The sequence below is a fragment of the Dermacentor silvarum genome, chromosome 1, assembly GCF_013339745.2.
Source record: "Dermacentor silvarum isolate Dsil-2018 chromosome 1, BIME_Dsil_1.4, whole genome shotgun sequence".
Classification (NCBI taxonomy): Eukaryota; Metazoa; Arthropoda; class Arachnida; order Ixodida; family Ixodidae; genus Dermacentor; species Dermacentor silvarum.
In genome coordinates this window covers 451,925,715-451,945,307 of record NC_051154.1, presented here as the reverse complement: position 1 = coordinate 451,945,307, position 19,593 = coordinate 451,925,715, and the positions used below count along the sequence as shown (strand labels likewise).

At 46.0% G+C, this 19,593-nt stretch overlaps 1 protein-coding gene and 1 non-coding gene across 4 annotated transcripts in view; both read left to right on the top strand.

Annotated features, from left to right (window-relative positions):
• Positions 1-19,593, top strand: part of LOC119437764 (scoloptoxin SSD14) — a 121,827-nt gene that overhangs the window by 31,144 nt on the left and 71,090 nt on the right. For all 3 annotated transcript variants that reach the window (XM_037704737.2, XM_049660856.1, XM_037704736.2), the window contains exon 2: positions 7,963-8,116. In XM_037704737.2, coding sequence (XP_037560665.1) covers positions 8,088-8,116 — 29 coding nt within the window. In that variant the 5' untranslated portion in view covers positions 7,963-8,087. The remainder of the gene's footprint in view (positions 1-7,962; positions 8,117-19,593) is intronic.
• On the top strand, positions 18,909-18,980 carry Trnah-gug (transfer RNA histidin (anticodon GUG)). The gene has a single exon. It is a non-coding gene; the product is annotated as a tRNA-His (tRNA).

The window sequence follows — 19,593 nt, the reverse complement described above, 5'->3', positions numbered from 1 at the left end:
GAATGTCTGCACTGTGAAACCTCGGAGGCCTCTGTAGAACATATGCTTATCGAATGACTACAATGTGTCTAACGTCGGGAGACACTTCGAGATCGTCAGGACGCCGTAGATAGACGACTCCTTTCGGTGAGGAAATTGCTCGGTCCCTGGTGTTGTCCCTATAAACAAAGAGAAGGTGTAAAAAGTTCGCCAGGTTTAACACTCTTGTAACACAATAAGGCGAAAGCCTGGTGCACATTTGGTAGTGCATTAAGTTATGCAATCGGGGCTAGACTTCTTGCGAGACATATCGAGCCGCAATGGGAAGTACGCGGGTGGCACTAAGGCTACCTCCTGGACGTCACATATGGACACTTAACGTAGTACCTAGAGTGCAGCATGTTAGTGCACGCACTACGCCACACCTTAAGTAAGCGAGATGGCTGCGACGTGACATGTGCAATCACGCACGCAATAGGCACATATTTAGTCCATATTTAGTAAGCCAGAACCGTGAAGCAACCGTGGCTTCACGGGAAGCGTGCTAGTCTCGCACCCCGGCGGCCCGCGGTGCGATTTACAAGATTTACCAAGTTTTCTTTTCAAAGCCACTAATTTACTTTCTTTACAAGAACCTCCCTAAGAAATGTGTCGTCAATCCGAGAATTTTTTTTTTTTTTGCGGCGTCGGCCACTTTTTGTCACGGCGCAGTTTCGCCAAGGGCACCGCCAGCATAGACACCTAAGGCTTTCGCCTTAAAAGCCTTGCGTGAATTTCTTGTGGAAGTGATCTCATCAGTTCCTTGTGAATAATGCAATTAAGTGACATGAATAATGCCTCACAGCAACGTCACGATGACTGTCCTTGGCGTAACATTTGACATTTTGTCATGAGCAGAGTTATCGTGTGTCACAGGTCATATACGATGACTCCGTATCATGTTTTCAAGGCATAAACTTATATAAATGCTATAAAGTGGCCGGCCAAGCCCAGGAACACTCGGAGTGAATTTATGTCATATGGTTTGACTAGCTTTGTGATACGTGTCACCGACTGTTCCTTTGTGTTTTTGGTGGTTCCGTCCAGTACTCTACCCAGAAAAGTCACTCTGTTCTTGAATAATTCACTGTGCTAAAGTTAACATTCAGAACCACCACTGAAAGAGCTGTAAGCACATGCGCCAGGTGTTCTCCATGTAAATTATCAGTGTTGGAGTATACAATGATGTGCGCGTAAACGTTACAAAAACGGTCAATGTAGGGTGAACTTCAAAACAGTTTTCATCATCTTTTGGAACCAGCTTGGCGAATTATTCCAGCCAAACGGCAGGCGATTGCCTTTATATATATATATATATATATATATATATATATATATATATATATAGATGCAGTGTGCTGTTTTGTCTCTTCTTCAAGTGGCATTTTCCAAAACCCTTTGCAAAGCTCGATCCTAGAAAAACATGTACAGCCGCCAGTTTCATCAATAATGCTGTCTATTTTGGGCATTGGAAAATGGATCAAACGTGTTTGGCTGTAAATTATCCTATTGTCTGTACAGAGCCGTAGGCCACCAACTTCTTTCGGAGCTATTGTTATCGCCGATGCTAACCCTCCTAAACAGACCAGTTCTGGACAATCTTGGCGAATGCGGTCCCCATTATTCAGTACTTGCAGTTGTTTCGAGCTGGGTTTTGCATTCGCGTTGGCCTTCGGGCCTTGAAAGTAGGTGAAATAATAAATAAATAAATAAATCCAGGCCAGGACACACCGACACAGTGTCATCATAGTAAACATATTTAGTTTCAATCCCTTCATGTCTGGACAGGAGAACAGAAAATCGTATTCCACGTTTTGAATAGCCAAAGCTAGTGCTTCCGTAGTCTGTGACTGATGTTTCAACTCAAGACGCAACCATTCTCAGTGTTCACGTTCCTTGCCGTCATAGCCCCGCACAAATATTCGTTTGTCGGGGAATGTATGATCTGGTTTTGCTTTGCTTTTCCTAATGATGAACCCAGAAGAACCACTGTACACAAGAGATCACATAGATTATCTGTTCCCTTGTAGCTGAATATACAGTAGGCTTGACATCATCAAGACGGTCTTGGTAGTCAATAAAGGCATACTTTTGATATCTGTTGTTTCTTTTTGCTCTCCCTTGACAAATGTTTTTCCACATGTGGTATTACTGGCTCCTGAAACGTCTGAACCAAGTTTGGAAGTTTCTTCCTGCATCTCCTGTAAAAAGCGGCCGTAAATGGTGTGAAAACTGCAACTTGCTATCTCGTGAGGATCTTGGTGGTGTTTGTTGGCTCTCTCCATCCAGTAGTGCGGAAAAGCTTACAAATGCTCTAACATGGCTTCGAGCGTTTCGGGACACCTAACCTGCACCAGCCACCGCAGTTCCTTTGGTGGCCCATGGCTAATGAGCGTTAACACAGATTTTAACCGCAGCTTCGGCTCAGCAATCCGAAGGTGCCGTTGCTTTTCAAGGAAATACTCTAGTGGAGTTCCAGACTTGAAGCGCTAGTAAATAGTCTGGTCCCATCGTTCTACTGAATTTCTTTGAAATGCTGTTATAAAGCTTGCTTTCCATTTGGACCATGGTGCGCATTTATAATCCAACAGCCGGGACTCATGCCATTTACTTGCTAGTCTAGCAAGAAATGCTCGCATGTTAACTAAACGGTCTCTGTCGAACTTCCATTCATTGTATTGTGCAGTCTGCGCATGGAAACTTATCCAACTTTCTTGGCTGTCAGATGAGCCATAGAATGTCTCTGGTCGTACATTTTCGAAACGGCGACTCTCACGAAGGTTAATTCACTGCTGACTAACGTTTCAATGAGCTTGTTTTGCTGCAACATTTGCTGCTGCTGTATCTACAATGACTGGAGAATAGCTGACTGCACATCAAATGGAGATGGCTTAATGCTGGGACACGTGTGAAGCCGCGTCAACACAAGCTGGCCGAATAAGGGTGCCGGTAGATTTACTTTTGCTGACCGTTTGGCGAGAAGTTCTTTGGATGACGTGGAAGCTTCAGCCAATACAATGCTGACGAGATCACCTGTGTTTATGTGTTCAGGAAGGTCGAGGGCGTTTTCGTGTCAAACCTGGCATTTTTTGAAAACCAAGCGGCCACCACACCCTTGAGCAAGCAATGTCACTGATATCGCGGTCGCTATTGTCGGCTGCGTCAAAATATGTAGTGATGCTGCACATAATAACTCAGAACAAATATGATGAAGGTTGCCGTTAGTCACTTCTTTTTTATTCCCCTCTTTTTCGGTCTCTGATGAATGCTTTTGGAATGCTCTTGAATAAGCTGCATACTCCGTCAGCGCGAAGTGCCGTGCAAGGGCTGGATGATCTCAATTCACTGCTTGCAAGTCTTGAGTAAGCATCACGACTGACCCGCAGCATTCTATTCGCACTGAAGTCAAAACTGCGGCGGTTTTCTCTAGCGATATACTGCCACGTACTGCAACGTACTGCTAACGGCCACTGTCCCCTTCGTCATCCCGGGTGACTTGAACGCGCATCACCAGCTATGGAGAAGCACCAAGATTAGCTTCAGACATCAGATTGATGGCAGCCCAGTGCATCAGCGCTGGGCATCAGTGCACCAGTCCATTGCTTGGACTTGACTGATTTCAAGCCGCTTTGCTGCGTGCACACATAGCGTTCACTCTCTCCCGCTTTCCTCTTTCTATTCCCCATTTCCCATCCCCCAGTGTAGGGTAGCAAACCGGACGCTCGTCTGTTTCCCTGCATTTCTTCTTGCTTTCTCTCTGTCCTCTTTTTTGCTCTCTCTTCTGTTTTTAGCTTCTCCTTCTGCAGGTCACTTCATGTGGGTTACTACTGTTACACCTTGAGTAACGATGGTAAATGTCTATTCTAAAGGATTGACCGAAATGAGCACATACTCAGTGGTACATACCCAGTGACACTTGCCTATAGTTGCACATACTCTGTGGCTCGAGTAGGCGTCTATTTGACCCGAGAAGCGTTACATAAGTACGCACGTACTTACACCACATCCCAAGGGCAGGAAAAAAAGAACAACCCTACTTTGTTATTACTGACAATATGCGGAAGACTCGTCCAGACCTCGTGGTACATAGCCGATTTACATGCAAAACAGCAATGAAACAGGCGCAATACCTGCGTTATAAAGAGGACAGAGAGAAACAGCTGCTTGAGTGTGGGAACACTCGGCGTTATACCAACAGCACCTTTGGTTTTTTAGTCCTTGTACCAGTGATAGCAAGCGCAGCAGGGACCTCTCCAAATTTGTTTTTTTTTTCGGGTTGGCCATTATTTCTTGAAAAAAAAAGAAAGATGATAAACAACACATAAATTGCCCAAGAAGAAACGGAGTAACCGATGGGTCACGAGCTGGAGCGCCCTTTTATCCCGCTCCTCCCTATTCATATGCAATTCACAATTCTAAAGAAGTTTTGGAGGTTTCGAAACACCTTGTTTCTTAGGAAGTGCGGTAGCGCGTTAATGGACTCTTTTGTAGGCTTGACACGACTTCATTTCCATTTCAAGTGCGGTGTCCGACGCGTGGATCACCGCAGCAGGCGATCGAATCCCGACGGAATGAGTGGCAACATGTATTTGTAAGAAGAATCTGGGGAAACGAGGGGCCCGATCTTTAGTGATAGCCACAGGAAGCCACTAGACAACGAAGCCAAGGACAATTTAGGGTAAATAATCTATCCTTCTGAGGAAAATGTAGAAGTAAACATGAATGAAAGTTGACTCCGCGAGAAGTTTCATATTTTTAATGAAAGAAGAAAGAAATGGTACAGGCAACATTCTGCCTCCGGTGGGAGCCGAATCCACAACCTTCGCATTATGCGCGTACAATTCTAGCGAGTAAGCGGTGGCGGTGGCTTTTCATGCGGTTACTTGTTTGTATAATTTCACATATGCTCCAAATAGTCCCTCAGGACGTCGGGTGTGGGACATCCTTTCAAATGCAGGTGTCATGTAATACGGGAAGTATATTTTTTTATAAGTGCAACAAACCTCAACAAAATTTGGTGCATGTCGAGCAAAAGGTATTTCCTCTTTTCCGTTATCTTAAACACGGCGTGCGGTCGTCACATCTCTGGCGACCGAATACCACAAGTCTTAAAATGGTGTCTTGCAACGCATTTTCTAAGTTAGTTTTTTAGTTAAACCGCTTGGACGACGTTAACTGGGATACCCTATTGGCAACTCCAGAATCCACTACTTGAGATGGCAACACTGTCCAAATAAACAAAGATGGCTACGACACCAAGGTTCACGGTGGCTAATTCGCATGGTGCTGCGGTAACGTTTCTCTTTTGTGGCCTCGAATCCAGGTGTTTCGTGGAAGCCGAAAGAGTCCTTGCTGCGGATGACCTTATTTTGATTGGTCTCAAGGATTTAAGCAATAAAATCACGGAAATAGTTGCGGCGTGCGTGCAAACGCCTGGCCTGCCCAGCAAGCCGCATCAGATATATTTAGAGGCAAAGAGCATTTCAAGCGATCCGGAGGTTAGAAAGGGAAGTGTTTGTGCGTAGCGGACCTCCGGAAGGTGCAAGGACTTGTTCGTGGGGTTGCTTGTGCTACAGGTACGATACTTGACTGTTTTACACCTTCACAGGCAACTCCACAATACAACTCGTGTTAGTAAATCACTTATAGCATTTCACAATATATAGACAGCAACGTATGTCATGCTTTTAGAGACTATATATGGATATTCTGCACTGATAGAACGAGGCTCAAAACTTTAAAGTTACCTGATCAGTGTGTCTTGGTATAAAAACAAACGAGAGTTCCCTTTGTACGTCGGGGTGCACCTTCTTTTTCAAGCGATCGCTTGAAAAAGAAGGTGCACGTGAAAAGAAGGTGCACGTGGCTTGTATTGCCTCATATGTGTCGGCGGTGGTGGTGTCACGCTAAAAACTCCAGCTGCTCCTAGAGGAGAGCAATTGCGGGGAAAGCGTGCTGGCTTCGGATCACGTGACGCGTGCGACCAGTCAGGGTCGTTTGGTGCGTCGCGGGGAGAGGAAGGGAAGGAAGGAAGGGGGGGGGGAGGGTTGGCGTGCGCTCCGCCAGGGTTCCCCCACCTCAGATCAGTCTCGGCGTTCGGATGGGAAGGATCCGCCGAGGAGCAGGTTGCGTTTGAGCAACGGCGCCACAAACTCATTGAAAAACCATAAGATGTGTGATTTGAGGCGTTCCTTTTCTCGCTCTTTTTTAAATCTTCTCTTGTTTTCTAATCTTTTCTGCCCTTACCCCATCCCCCTGTGCCAAGTAGCCAACCGGACACTTCATCTTGTTAACCTCTTTGCATTTCACCGCTTGTTTTATTCCTCCCCTTCCTTACAACAGGTTTACAAAACTTAGCGAGGATTTCCTTTTGGCAAAGTCAGTTGTAGTAGCGTAAGTGCATGACTAGGAAATGAATTGAGCCAGTTGTAATGGAATTCACCTGTGTGCACAGTGTCGGAAAGCAAACTAGCAGCGCTGTGCGCAGGTCGAACTCTCCTAAGGAGAAACGAGCGCTGCTTGCAGTTGATTTCAAGTTTTTTGGGAGCAAATAAACTGGCAACTCACCGCGTTGAATGAGAAAACAGCACCTCCTGCTTGTACCGCTAAAAAAAGCATGCTATGAAAACGATATGTCACTTCGCCGCATAACATGTGTCATGATCAACTTCACACCTTCCGAGGCAGTTATCATTCCTGCTGCAGTGTCTGCAGACAAAAGTACATTAGCGAGAATATTCCTGTTACTTAAAGCATTAGTACCACTAATGCTGGGGCAGAAAACTATAAACGAACAAAAAATAATGCATCTTGAGCGTACATCACTATAATTTATCAAAGTGCCTGCCTGAACAATGCACACTCGGAGATATAAAATAAACAAAAAAGAAAGCAATGGTCTACTTGCCGGGAATAAAGAAGTCGACCCTATATATATATATATATATATATATATATATGAAGTGTGTCGATGCCGGTATAGTATCAGTCACCCTTTCCCACTGCGGAAGTTTCTTATCCAAGTTGTTCTCAAATCGTCGTGATGCCGCAGCGCACAAGCCTGAAAAGGAGAAAAATAAAGACCGCTGTAGAAATACTTCTGTTGTGCACTATTACGCGTGTCAACACCACGTCATATTCGTAACGTCACACACTGCATCTTGTCTATACAGGTGATTTGCCGCGGTGTTCTTGCTTGCTATCCGGGTAACTTCCATTCAGATATATAGAACAGAACTAACGTCACTTGGAGTCACATGCATTTGGGTCATGCCGCACCGTTTCGAACTCTGGACACACCGAAATTTTCGAGATGTAAAAATAAAGACTCGCCACGCACACAGCTAGCTTTCCAATGCACCCTGCGATTGAACTACATTTGAAACCAAACCGCTGTCGTTAGCCATGAGGATGCTGAACTTGCCTTTACCGTTGTACATCCTTCTTCTATGTCATCATCACCCCTCATCCAGCCTTTATGTCCCCGTTCCCCCTCCCCCTGTGCAGACTAGCAGGCTAGAGCATGCTAGCTCAGGCCGACCTCTCTGCCTTCCTTCAAATAAATTATCTCTCTCTCAAACAGCCGTAACCTTTTTTTCCAGTTCTTTAAGCCGCCGTTTCGATAGCTCAGAGTATACTGTATCGCGTCGTGCATAGCGTAGAAGGGGTCGTCTAGTTAGTTCTCCTCGTGGTGCAGTTATCCGAGCCCGGTGTCCGTTTCTCAACCCGCGACCCGTGGCGTGCGGTGTCCTCCGCAACGTTATCTGCGGCAACGGTGTCTGTCGCGTGTGCGTTATCTCACGCGAGGCTATCTGTGCATCCTCTTCGCGACGACGCATGGCATGCGAGCGTGTAGTAGTGTAGTGAACCGTACAAAGAGCTCGCCGGCAGCTGGATGCCGGCTCGACACTTTGTTTATTGCGCGTCGTTGCTCTGTCTTCGCAGCACCGGTGGCGCGGAGTGCGCGTCGTCGTCCCTGGTTCCGACGACGCTGAACTCGACACCGGTGGACGCCGCATCATCGAGCCGGAAAAAGACACGACGAGGCGCTCGCTGCCACTGCAGCTGAGATGGCGCTGACGCAGGGAAGTCGAATAGGGTGAGTATGCCGGAGCAGGATTCGGCGTTTATTTCAGGTATACGTTCGATTCGCCTGCACCACTTGAACCAGTTCGCGAGGTGCTGCACCCTGCCATTCGTTTCAGCAGTGCAACAACGGCGCCCCCTGAACCACGCCGTTCGTTTCAAGAGGTGCAGGAGAGGTGCAGGGCTGGTTCATGATTTGGCTGCACCCACTCCAGTGTCGGTGCCGACTTGGTGCAGGCGTACAGGTGCGAAGCAGCAGCGCAGCAGACGACGCAGCACACGGGCACGAGTGCCGTTAAAACCCCGCTTACGCACGTCTGAAGTGTCTACGCAAGTGTGTTGGGTATATTTACGCACCAGAAGCCGATCATAACTGCAGTCCAGGAACTCTCAAACGTATGCACTCAGTGCACGTTAGTCGGACATAACATAACGCCCCCACCACTTGTGCACCCTGGCATTCGTTTCGAGTGTCGCGCTGTGCCTGCACGGCAGAAATCAAGCTGCAAAATTTCTGAACTTCTCGTGAACAACCTGAACTGGTTCACAGTGTTGCAGGCGCATCGAACGGGACCATTCCTGTGCCATGGCATCGGCCTTGGGCTTTTGCTCGTGCAGAAATGGGCTCAAGAAGGTACCTAAGGTGTGGTATAAGCACGCCACGAGATCGAGCGGAGCCTGACGGACACAGTCCGAACCTCGCATAGTGTGGACACCGCGTCGCGTATAGTCTGCTAGCCACTACGTGTTACATGTGTGTTTACATGTGATAGTACCACGAAACATGAACGAGGTTTCGTTTTGTACCGGCGATACAACACATTCATATGGTTCAGTTCTATTCACTTTCAGCTAGAGTTGGTGTTTAGCCCAGTTGGTAAGACACTCGGCTTCTGGGGGTGTCGTAGGTTCGAAGCTCACCACCGCCAACGTATTTTCGCTTTCTAATTTATTCTGTTTTTTTTTCTGTATGGAGCGAATCGTGTTAGGCGTTACGGACCAACGGACAAATTTCCTGGGTGAGTCGCCTAAGATTGCTCACGCATTAAAAAGGAATCTTCAGCACTCATATAATATCGAAATACACTTGATCTTGCAGGCGTGTATACCTTCATAGCTGTCATTTTGTAGTTGGGCGACCATCCTTAGCTGTTCTTGGGTGTACTTGTAGTATGCTGATATTACTAGCATGTGAATTACAAGGGGATTATGTGTGATCTTGCAGTTTCTGGGCGCAGGACACCATAACACCAAGTTACTGGCGGCTATTATAAAGCACTCTTCAGCGTGGCATTTTTAGCTTGATGGTTTATTGTTTATTGCCGTTTCTCAACAACTGTGAAATTGCTGAAGGCCTGTCTGATCACAAAATGTTCATAATGTCTTTAGATTTGTCTCCCAATGCGTCGGGCCAGCACGATCAAATTATGATTCCAAACTTCAAAGCCTCAGATGATCTTGCAATATATTGCAACACTTAGAGCAGTCTTATATTATTCGTCTCTTGATCTGTTCCGATCATTTGGCAGTACTGAAGAACTATGGGAATTTTTTCATGACATGCTAGCATTCTGCACAGAAAAATTCATCCCTAAGCGTTGTAAAATTGAACGAAAAAGAAACCCCTGAATAACTCGCGAGATAATGCACCATAAAAGACAACTTCGACGGAAACGGAAGGCATGCCTACTGAGTCCAAGCTTTGAAAAAAGCAGATGCATTTAATGTTTAAGTATATAACTCGGGCATATACATAAAAACCTCTAAAGATAATTTCTACAATGTTAAGTTGAAGCAAGTTAAGTTGAAGGAGCGTGGCAGAGAGGAAAGGCGACGCGAGAAACTCGTTGGGACCTTTCCACCGCGTCTCACAGTGGCCTCTGAAGCTCCCTGGGCGCAGCCACAATACTCACTTGACGGCTGTTATTATCCGTGACCCCTCGCAAAAGCACCAGGGAAACTGCTGCGCTTGACTTTGTACTAACGTGCAACAGTCCAGAGGGGAGGTAGACAGTATGGTAGAGGAGGTAGGGAGAGGAGGTAGAGAATCGGTAGAACTGACACAGGCACGACACGAGTGAATAACAGCCTTACCACTCCTCTCCCGCAGCTCCCATACAGGAGGGGGAGGGCGGGAGAGGGAAATGGCGACGCAAGAAGGCAAGAAAACGCTGCTACTAGACACGACCGACAGCGATTGCGGTCAAACTAGATAATTTAAGCCCAAGGCACGCTACGGTACTTCTATCTTATTTTCGAAAAATAAACACCGCGCAAATTATAGTCAAGCGCACAACCGACACAGGGAGGGCAGACGCAAAGTCGCATTAAAGCACCGTAGCGTCTATGCGACAATACGGAAGCGACCGCATGCCAAATCGACAGTTCTGTGCCCGCCGCGGTATCTTCACGGCTATGGCGTTGCCCGAGGTCGCGTGTTCAATCCCGATCGCGGAAGCGTACATTTCAACGTGGGTGAAAAACAAAACCGCTCGTGTACTTAGACTCAGGTACACCCGGGGTCAAAATTAATCAGGATCCCGCCACTACTGCGTGCCTCATAAACTAATTGTGGTTTTGGCACGCACAGTCCCATAGTTCATTGCAAAGTTTAACACTTCTGCCCCGATGCGATGTGCCGTGTGAGGCAATGGCAATGCAAACCTTCTCGGAGGTTATGAACAATGGCGCACAACACCACCTCTAGCAAACACGTCTCGCTATGTGTTCCAGTGTTCTACGCAAATAAACAGCAGTGATGCACACAAGGTAAAACTTAACATCAACTCACCACTCTCGTAATGGTATAGCTCGTATTGGACTAAACGCTGAAGAAATTAAGCATTCGCCGTCGACGCCACCGCCAATTACCGCTGTCATAGCCCTAACATGGCTGCAGTATGTAAAACAAAAATTGTAGATGAAAGCAACCAGCACAGAAAGTGTCGCTTACATCAATTACCACATTGCGTAGGATTCCCAAAATAATTTCTCTTCAGTTTTTACGGTTGATGATGGTACCTTGCCTAACTTGACTGATTATTCAGACAAGCTTCCTATTCGGAATATAACGATTACTGGAGATCTTCTGCTTCACGCTAAGACCAAAAAGATCCATGGACCTGACCTCCTAATGAATTCCTGTATAGATACGCCGAGTGGGCATCCAAGTATTTGACCTTAATTTTTCGATCATCGATTAGTAGTGGCTCGTTTCCCTTTGCTTGGAAGCGCACAGAGAACGTGCCCATACATAGAAGGTGACCGCGCTTCCGGTTCTGGTAACTACCCACCTATATCACTGACAAGCACTTGTTCAGACCTGCTTGAGCATATTGTATCAAATCACTTAATGACATACCTTGATGAAGCTATTTAATTATCCAGAATAATGGTTTTAGGACAGGTCTATCTACCGTTTCCCAACTTATTGAACTAGCACATATTTTTTCCAGCACGATTAATACCCGTCGCCAAACCGATATAATATTCTTGCACTTTGCAAAAGCTTTCGATAAGGTGTCTCAAACTAAGCTGTTACTTAAAATGAATGTTACTATCATAAAAGTGTTATCGTGTTGAGTGTGGTTTGTATGCTCCTTGCTTCTTTGTTTGGTTTGTCCCTTCGCATGTTATGGTGTGCTTCATCCCTCGCTCTCGATGTGTCAGAAGTGAATTCATCTTTCTATTTTTTTTCTTGCAAATGCAATTCTTTTGTTTATGTACACTGTCCATTTCTGTAATATCCAGTAAAAGACCGACAACATGAATAAATGTAATGAACTGAATAAAATGGAAACTAACGACAACAAAACAAAATAACAAAAAAGAAAAGAAATGAAAAAAAAAAGAACGAATGTAATAGGTTTGGTCCTAAAAATATATGGAACTATTTGCATCCCTCTCATGCACGTAATCATGCAAGGACAGCTTTGGGCGTAGCTGTTACGCTTTCACTCTTACCGTGGTAAAAATAAACGCCTGTAAGGCCACACATAACGATTCTGCCAAAGTACTGTCACTCATAGTGGCCTACCTTGTTAAACTGAACGTTGCGTGCCCACAACGCGCCGCCTATTTAACGTCACCGTGGCGCGCAGTTTAAATTTGATTTTGGATGTTCCCGTAGACGTCACTCCTTCCGATTTTGGCGCCTACGTGAGGCGCCTACAATTTTGGCGCCAAACGTAAGCCCCCTCACAGATAATAAAATACATATTATACAGTTATCCAAACAAACATTAGTTTTATTTTTCTCAGTAAATCATAACGTAAGTTGAAATGCAAAGAGAGGCGAGAATGTACTCGTGTCAAGGTTTCCATTCGCTAATGGTGTCAAGAGAAAATTCGTCATGCAAACTTGAATCGCATCAACGTCACATGATCTCGCGAACGTGAAAGCGCAAACGCGGGTGTTATATTCGTGCTGAGTTAGCGTTTCGATTTACGTTATTGAACAAAGTTGCCTCACCGAGAAAGTGCGGTTGATTAGATGGCTACATAAATGCTCTTGCTATACTTCAATCCTATATTAATCTCCAGTGTAGTATCATAAATAAATTAGAATTCTAAGAACATGTAACTAGAATATGGGAAACAAGATAAGTTACGGTAAACGTTGTTACCGGCACAGAACTTCATCAGTACTTCATCAGTCAACAATAAGTATCCTCAAGCCACTGCAAGAAATATGCACCTTCATTTCATTACAGGAAGAAAAAGCATATATATATATATATATATATATATATATATATATATATATATATATATATATATATATATAATGTTGCAGGATCTTGAGAAACTCTGTTCAGAAATGGAGTAACATTTACTCAACTCATAGCACCTCAGAACACTTCCCACAAATGAAGTGGTATTTGCTCCATATGAAACCCCTAAAACCCTTGTAAGTATGGATGTAATATTCACTCCAGTTTAAACACTTAAAAACTCCTTCAAGAAATGAAGTAATATTCACTCTCACTGGAGCACCTACAAAACTCGTGCAAGAAATGAATTAATATGTATTCCTATTTGACCACCATCTCTTGTGATCTCTTGCGAGAGATGGAGTTAAGGAAAACTCCATATGCATGGAGTATAACATACTCTCATTCGGGAATGCAGTAGGCGACGAGGCATTTACGAGGATTGTTTCTGTTTAGTCGGCGTGGCTGGCGGTGACAGTTATGAGATCCTCTTTTCCTTCTCTTCCTCATTTTCTTCGTCTTATGACCTCGACTCCTGCTTATCAGGGGGAAAAAATAGGGAGAAAGAGAGCAACTGATCTGGCTCCTCTTTTAAGCTGTCGCTACCACAATGGCTGCACCGCACTTAAACCATCGTAATCGGCGTTAATAAGGAATTGGTCGTTCGCTGCACCGCCATGTAACACGATGCTTCCTGGTGCAGGCGCACAGTTTTCTCAAAACCGTGCCACCTGAGCGCTGTAGTTTAACGCATGAGTGTCAAACTTGAAAACGTTATCGATCACATCACGATCACATGTTCAAGTATTCTAGCCATTGCGTTTCCAACAGCCGGCTGGAGAAAGAAGATGAAAAAGAAGGCAGCAGGAGGCTCACACGTTGGGGCTGTGATAGTGGTATGTAGCAGTCGCTCGCTGCTGTTGGAAGTAATCCGGTGTTCGGAATACACCTCTGCGTAATTCGAGCAGGTAAGCTAAGAAAATGCCATTGCTTATCGCGTACGAGTATCTCGGTATTGGCGCGTTAAGTACCACGGGCCTGGAGCCGTTGCCAAACTAATAGTAAGAATAAGAAAGACGATGAGGAAATCCACTTGTTGCTAAAGTTTCTAGGTAAGCCGTCTTTAAACAATGCATTGAGGAAGTTTAACAGCGGCATGCCGTTTCTTCGAAGCGAAATACTAATCGAGATAGGGCGGGAGATTGCGAACTTTATAGGTATGGAAGAGCTGGTTGCGTCGCTTGCGCGTTCGTAATCACGAGACTGTTGGGATAACTAATTCTTTCTTGTCGCTGCAGGAAGCGAACGTTCGGCGCAGTTTGGTTCAGTGCAAGCGACATTGACGCACAGTGCATTCAGAGTTTCAGTATTGTGGGGATTGCGTTGTCCATTTTGTTGCGGCGCCATAGCGCAGCACGCTTTGGGCATAGGGGCTGCATAGTGGCGAGGTCGCTTTCTAACTTCGCGCGCGCGGGCCACCGCTTTCCCTCTCTCTTTCCTCCGAGTGGTGCTGAACAGTAGCGGGACCGTAAAACTCTTGGTGCAGTCCGCCCCCAAGCAGACCACGGGCTCACCCGATTGGTCTGTTTGTTGGGAACTCGCGTCCCCTCTCTCCTGGCTGCTCGAGCCGACCGGGGGAGCGGTGGCGCGGGGAGAAGCTCTCGGACGGCGAAACGGTGCGTACTGAATTCCGATTCTCCGGGTCACCCCTTTGGTTGGCCGGCCTTGACGAAGGTCCTCGACCCGAGGCGGGTGCACACCTATTCGCTGCTCCTGTTCAGGGGGCTACGCCAAAGAGACGCGGCTCACATTCACGTGAGCGGTCGTACAGCGCGGGGTCGCCCTCGGAGGCTATAGACCTTTTCATCGGGCGAGGAGGAAAGGTCGCGCACGAGCTTTTCCTCCTCTCTGGCTTGTGCGAGCCGGCGCGGCGTTGCTTGACTGTGTCGCCGGTCGCGCGCTGCGGAACGATTTGGAGGCGTTTTAGCTTGTTATGAGGGCAATTTATGGACCGGATGCCAGTTCTTACCAGGTCGTTGAACAACCGACGTGTAGACTTTAGGTGCAGCACTGGCTGCAGCATCTGGAAATTGGCTGTGCAAAAATGCGACACGTATCATCAGCCGCGGTGTGCTCGTGTACGGCCAACTCAAGCCCGAAAGATCTAAGCGCCAATTGTTATAAAACATTTGCATCAGCCACCGGCATCGTTCTCATGCATTTTAGGTCGAGTAGACTTCAAATCACTATGACTACATTAGCCTCCTGTATCAGGCCGTAGGCTTCACTCAACACAGCGAGCACTGCGGTTGGTAAACCAAAATGATACACGCAAGCTTTGTGCTTCGATCGGCGTTGCCTTTTTGCCATGTAGGGCACAATATACAAAGGGGGTCGCATGAAAAGAATCCAACAGCTATTTGTAAAGACACAATTTCCGTAAGATGGCTGAGTGCGCCGTAAAGGACTGGACTTACGAGACTGAAAAATAAGTTCTTATGTCCTCCTTCTGCGGAAAAATAAAACAGAGCACGGTATTACGCCGCAATAAGACTTCGCATGGTCGTGCCGCAGGCTTGGACCACTTGGACCATGTGGATAGAGCAAAAAGATGTATAACATAGCATTTACTGCCTCGGGTGCTCGCGCATTCCGCAGCTGGTCGTACGACCACTCGAAAAGCGTTAGTCACACTGTAAGGTATGCGGTTTTTATTAACCAAACTGTTTTACTTGTGGGCGGAAACCTTGCCCAGCCAACAAAGTAGTCTCCCAATGTATCTACATATACCAACTTGAACGCTTGTCAAAGTAAACATCACAACTTTTTCTCCAGCAGAACGGTACCCATGTGCACGCTGTTAGGATCGTCAAATGTTTCGTAACTTACTCTTTGCTGCTAAACCAGACCTTAGAATTACGGTGCTGAGAATCCTGCAGCAAGGCAACATTCGTGAAAAGAATTTTCAGAAACACTTAACTGATCTCCGAGGCTGATTGTAAGCTCAAATAAACACGCACATACCGCGCTGGGTGCTCCGTCCGCCCTGACGAGCTGCCGCAGAAAGAGGGACACTTCTCGGCTTGGCTTGTGGTCGTATCCTTCGAAACGGGCGAATGAACGAAAACCTATAGATACAGGCTTTGACGCCACCTCGACGGGCAAAAATGAGCAATATCTCTCGTTAAGCCTTCTGCGCCACAAATCGAGAACGTACCCCGCAAAGCAGCGCCCATTTGTCACTAGTACGTCACTGTCGAGCATCATTACACAAATATAAAACAAATACGAGCATTAGTGGGGAAAGAATGAGCCGAACAGTGCATGCAGGCCGACGACTCGGTACAGCCGAAGCGGGCGACTTTATAACTTCAACGATCGCAGCCATTTTGCCACAAGGCTCCCCTTGCGTGCGTTAGCGTTGAACACTTAATCCCGAAAACAGCGGACCTACACAAGAGCCTCAGCATCGCTTACACAAAGCTCATGTGCACTGTGGAGAGCGCAACGCTTACCCTATAACGCTAACTTCTTGCGTTTGATGCTGTATGCGCTATACTAAATCTGTCTTGCGCGAAGCTCCTTTACATCACCCCGAAGCTAGGGGACATCTGCACTTTCCCAAGGCGTGGAACGGGTGCACATAGCCGTGGCTGCGACGATGACAGGTATTTTTCTATAAGTGATGATGCTGGTAGGACGACTTGGTCGTTCAGAGACTATGCAGCACGAACCGATATATGAACCACGTGGCGACGAAGCTGCAACTTACGGGCGTAACACAAAGCCCATCGAATCCCTGTGGATCTTATGACTCAAACACGTTGTGCCGCCAATTTGCGAAGTTGACCTCTGAATGCACACGAACATGTGTATACGGCCGGCAAAGTTAAGTAACTCGATCGGACTGTGGAACCTCAGACCAACGTAATCCGCTATTTAGAATTAACAGGATAAATGTAGTCGCAACAACATCGCCCATAAAATATACTGCGTGGATGCGAATGGGAGATTTCATCTGTTGGCCAAGCAAAAATAGAGCTTATGTCGACACTTTGAAATACGTAAATGTCGTTTTGTGGCAGGAGTGGAGTACAAGGCAACCAGGGCAACGTTTTATTCACAAGGTGGGTTTTTGCACATGTGAGGTGCCAGGTAAGGCAGAGAAAATACTGAGCCCATCGCGTGTGCGACTCTTTAAATTTCGGAACGCTGAAAATGAGTGGACTAGCTGAATTTCGTTGCGAAATCCCTCGTGCGACATTTTTACGGGGCATCATTATTACAACGCGGATCGTCAAGCACGTCACGGCGGCCTGTCAGCTTTTCTCTTCTTATTGTGTAAAGTGACGAATTCTAATACGAAAAGTTTCACGAAAACAACAGTGTGCAAGATTTTTGCACTTTTTACGTTGTTATCACCGAAGTGGACTGAATATGCCAACAATAGTTCAGTCTTACGCCAATCATAACTATCATCAGCATCATAATCATTATTATAATATGTGTCCACTGTAGGACAAAAAACTCTACCCACCATCTTCAATTACAATTACCGCTTCCTTGCGTCAGTTGAGTGCATCCTATGCCTGTGAATACGTAATTTCATAATGCAACCTAATTCTCGGCTCTCATGGACTCAGTTTGCCATTTTTTGGCATTTGAAACGGCTATGCGACGTTTGTATGTACGTATATCGCAGAGCTGAACAAACGCGGTGACACATTGCTCCATATGAAACTGCCATAATGAATATTGTTCCTTGAATAATTAATTAGAATGATCGGCCTGTGCTGCTCGTTCTCCTTGTGGACAAGAACGAGCGGCATGCTTTTGGAACAACGCATACCCTCTTGAGACCTCTGAATACCTCGCTCTGCAAGAGAGATAACCCCTCTGCAAGTCAGTTCTCCTTATAGACTGGTATGTTGTAAATGTGAAAAATCCATGTTTTCCCTAAATTTGTGGTTAGGTGATGACAAACGCCTCTCGAGTTACGGGAGCAATGTAACCTTTTTCTGGAGTTTGTTCTGGAGAAAATATTTTAAAAATGAATATGAAAGTATACTCATATGTGGATGCTACATCTGAAGATTTTTTGTCAACTCGCGGTAATTGAAACGCGCGCCTTACGCATGCTCCTTGTCAGCTGTGAGAATGCTGCTGTCTAGATCATATTAGTGCCCATTTTCCGAAAATCTGATAGCAAGAATCTGGCTATACTTCTGTATAATACCACACGACAAATCCGGAAACTAAAAAAAATGGTATTGCTTGATTGTGGAACAAGACATGGAATTAGGCGTAGAAATCCACTTGCGATTTTTAAGCGGGCATGTCAAAGGATGGGTTCACTCATGTCATCTAGACGTCATAGAAACGGTGGGAGCTAGGCGTGCATTTCACTTATTGGGGAGCATATATAAAGGGATCAAAGTGTGGAATATTAATTTTCAGAGCACCCGTCTCAATATTTATTGAAGAACCTATGTACACACAAACGACATTTGGGTGAATGCCTCCTAAGGCCATTTGTACATTATATTTAATATTAAGAATTTGACGGAATACCGTCTGATCGAGAAGAGGCACGATGAAAAAATATAACGCCGACTTGAACTAAAAAGACCTTTAGTGAAACATAAAAGACGTTCCGGCTCCCACACGGGGAGTCTTGTTCACAAGGCTCCTGTGTGGACAAGGCTTCCGTGTGGAAGCTGAAACGCCTTTTATTTTTCACTAAATTTGATCTAGACAGTCGTGTTATACAGATGACAAGAAGTACACGTGAGGCGCACGTTTAAAATGTGACTCGGCTTACTTAAGCGACAACCAGAAATGCATAACGGTGCTTCATGGTGCAGACAACATTCATTTGGATCACGAAATATGCATACGTGTGGCGCAGCCGTGATAACCAGGCGATACGGGCACTTGTGGCAACGAAAGCTCTTCGCATCAAGTCTCTTTCTGTATTTCCTTTTTTTTGTACATCTTGCGCTCCGTTCACGGTGATCCACTTTCGCGAGCCGGTTTCTTTGCTCCGAAATCCGCCCCGGTTTTTTTAACGCTGGCAGTACGTCCAACCGGGCAGCCGTGATCGTATAGTGGTTAGTACCTTGCGTTGTGGCCGCAATAACCCAGGTTCGAATCCTGGTCACGGCATAATTTTTTTTTCGCTTCTCTTGCTTAATTTCTTGGAGCAAGTAGTACTCTGTATATACATATACACCAACGCGAAACAGGAGGGACGGGTACGCTGGTTTTTGTTTGTAGTTCACAGACAGTCGCGTGGAATGTGCTGCTGATTCGATACCGTTCCATACGCTTTCTTTTACTTTCGCATCACTGCAGTTTTTATTTGATAGTTTCCTACATTGCGGCCTTTGCATTGAACTCCCATTGGCAGCTTCCATGAGGGTGATCAGGGAAGCATCCAAGCCCGTCCTTCTGAGCAGCCGTGATCCCTCGGTTTGTGGCACGGAGAGTGGCCCTCGGCCCCGGACAACTTTGCGAATGTGAGCTGGGTGAAAACCCCTACCAAGTATCTCGGTGTTCCCTTAGATAGCTACAAACAGAGCGAGGAATACTGGACGAACCAAATAAAAGAAACAAAAGAAAAAGCAGACAGGTGGAAAGGCATCAACCTGTCCATTTTCGCAAGGGCAACTCGTTCTTGCAAATTTGGTTATTTGAGCTTCTCTTGCTTAATGTCTTGGCGCAGTAGACTGTATTACATATACCCACGCGAAACAGAGGGACGGTACTTGTTTATGTT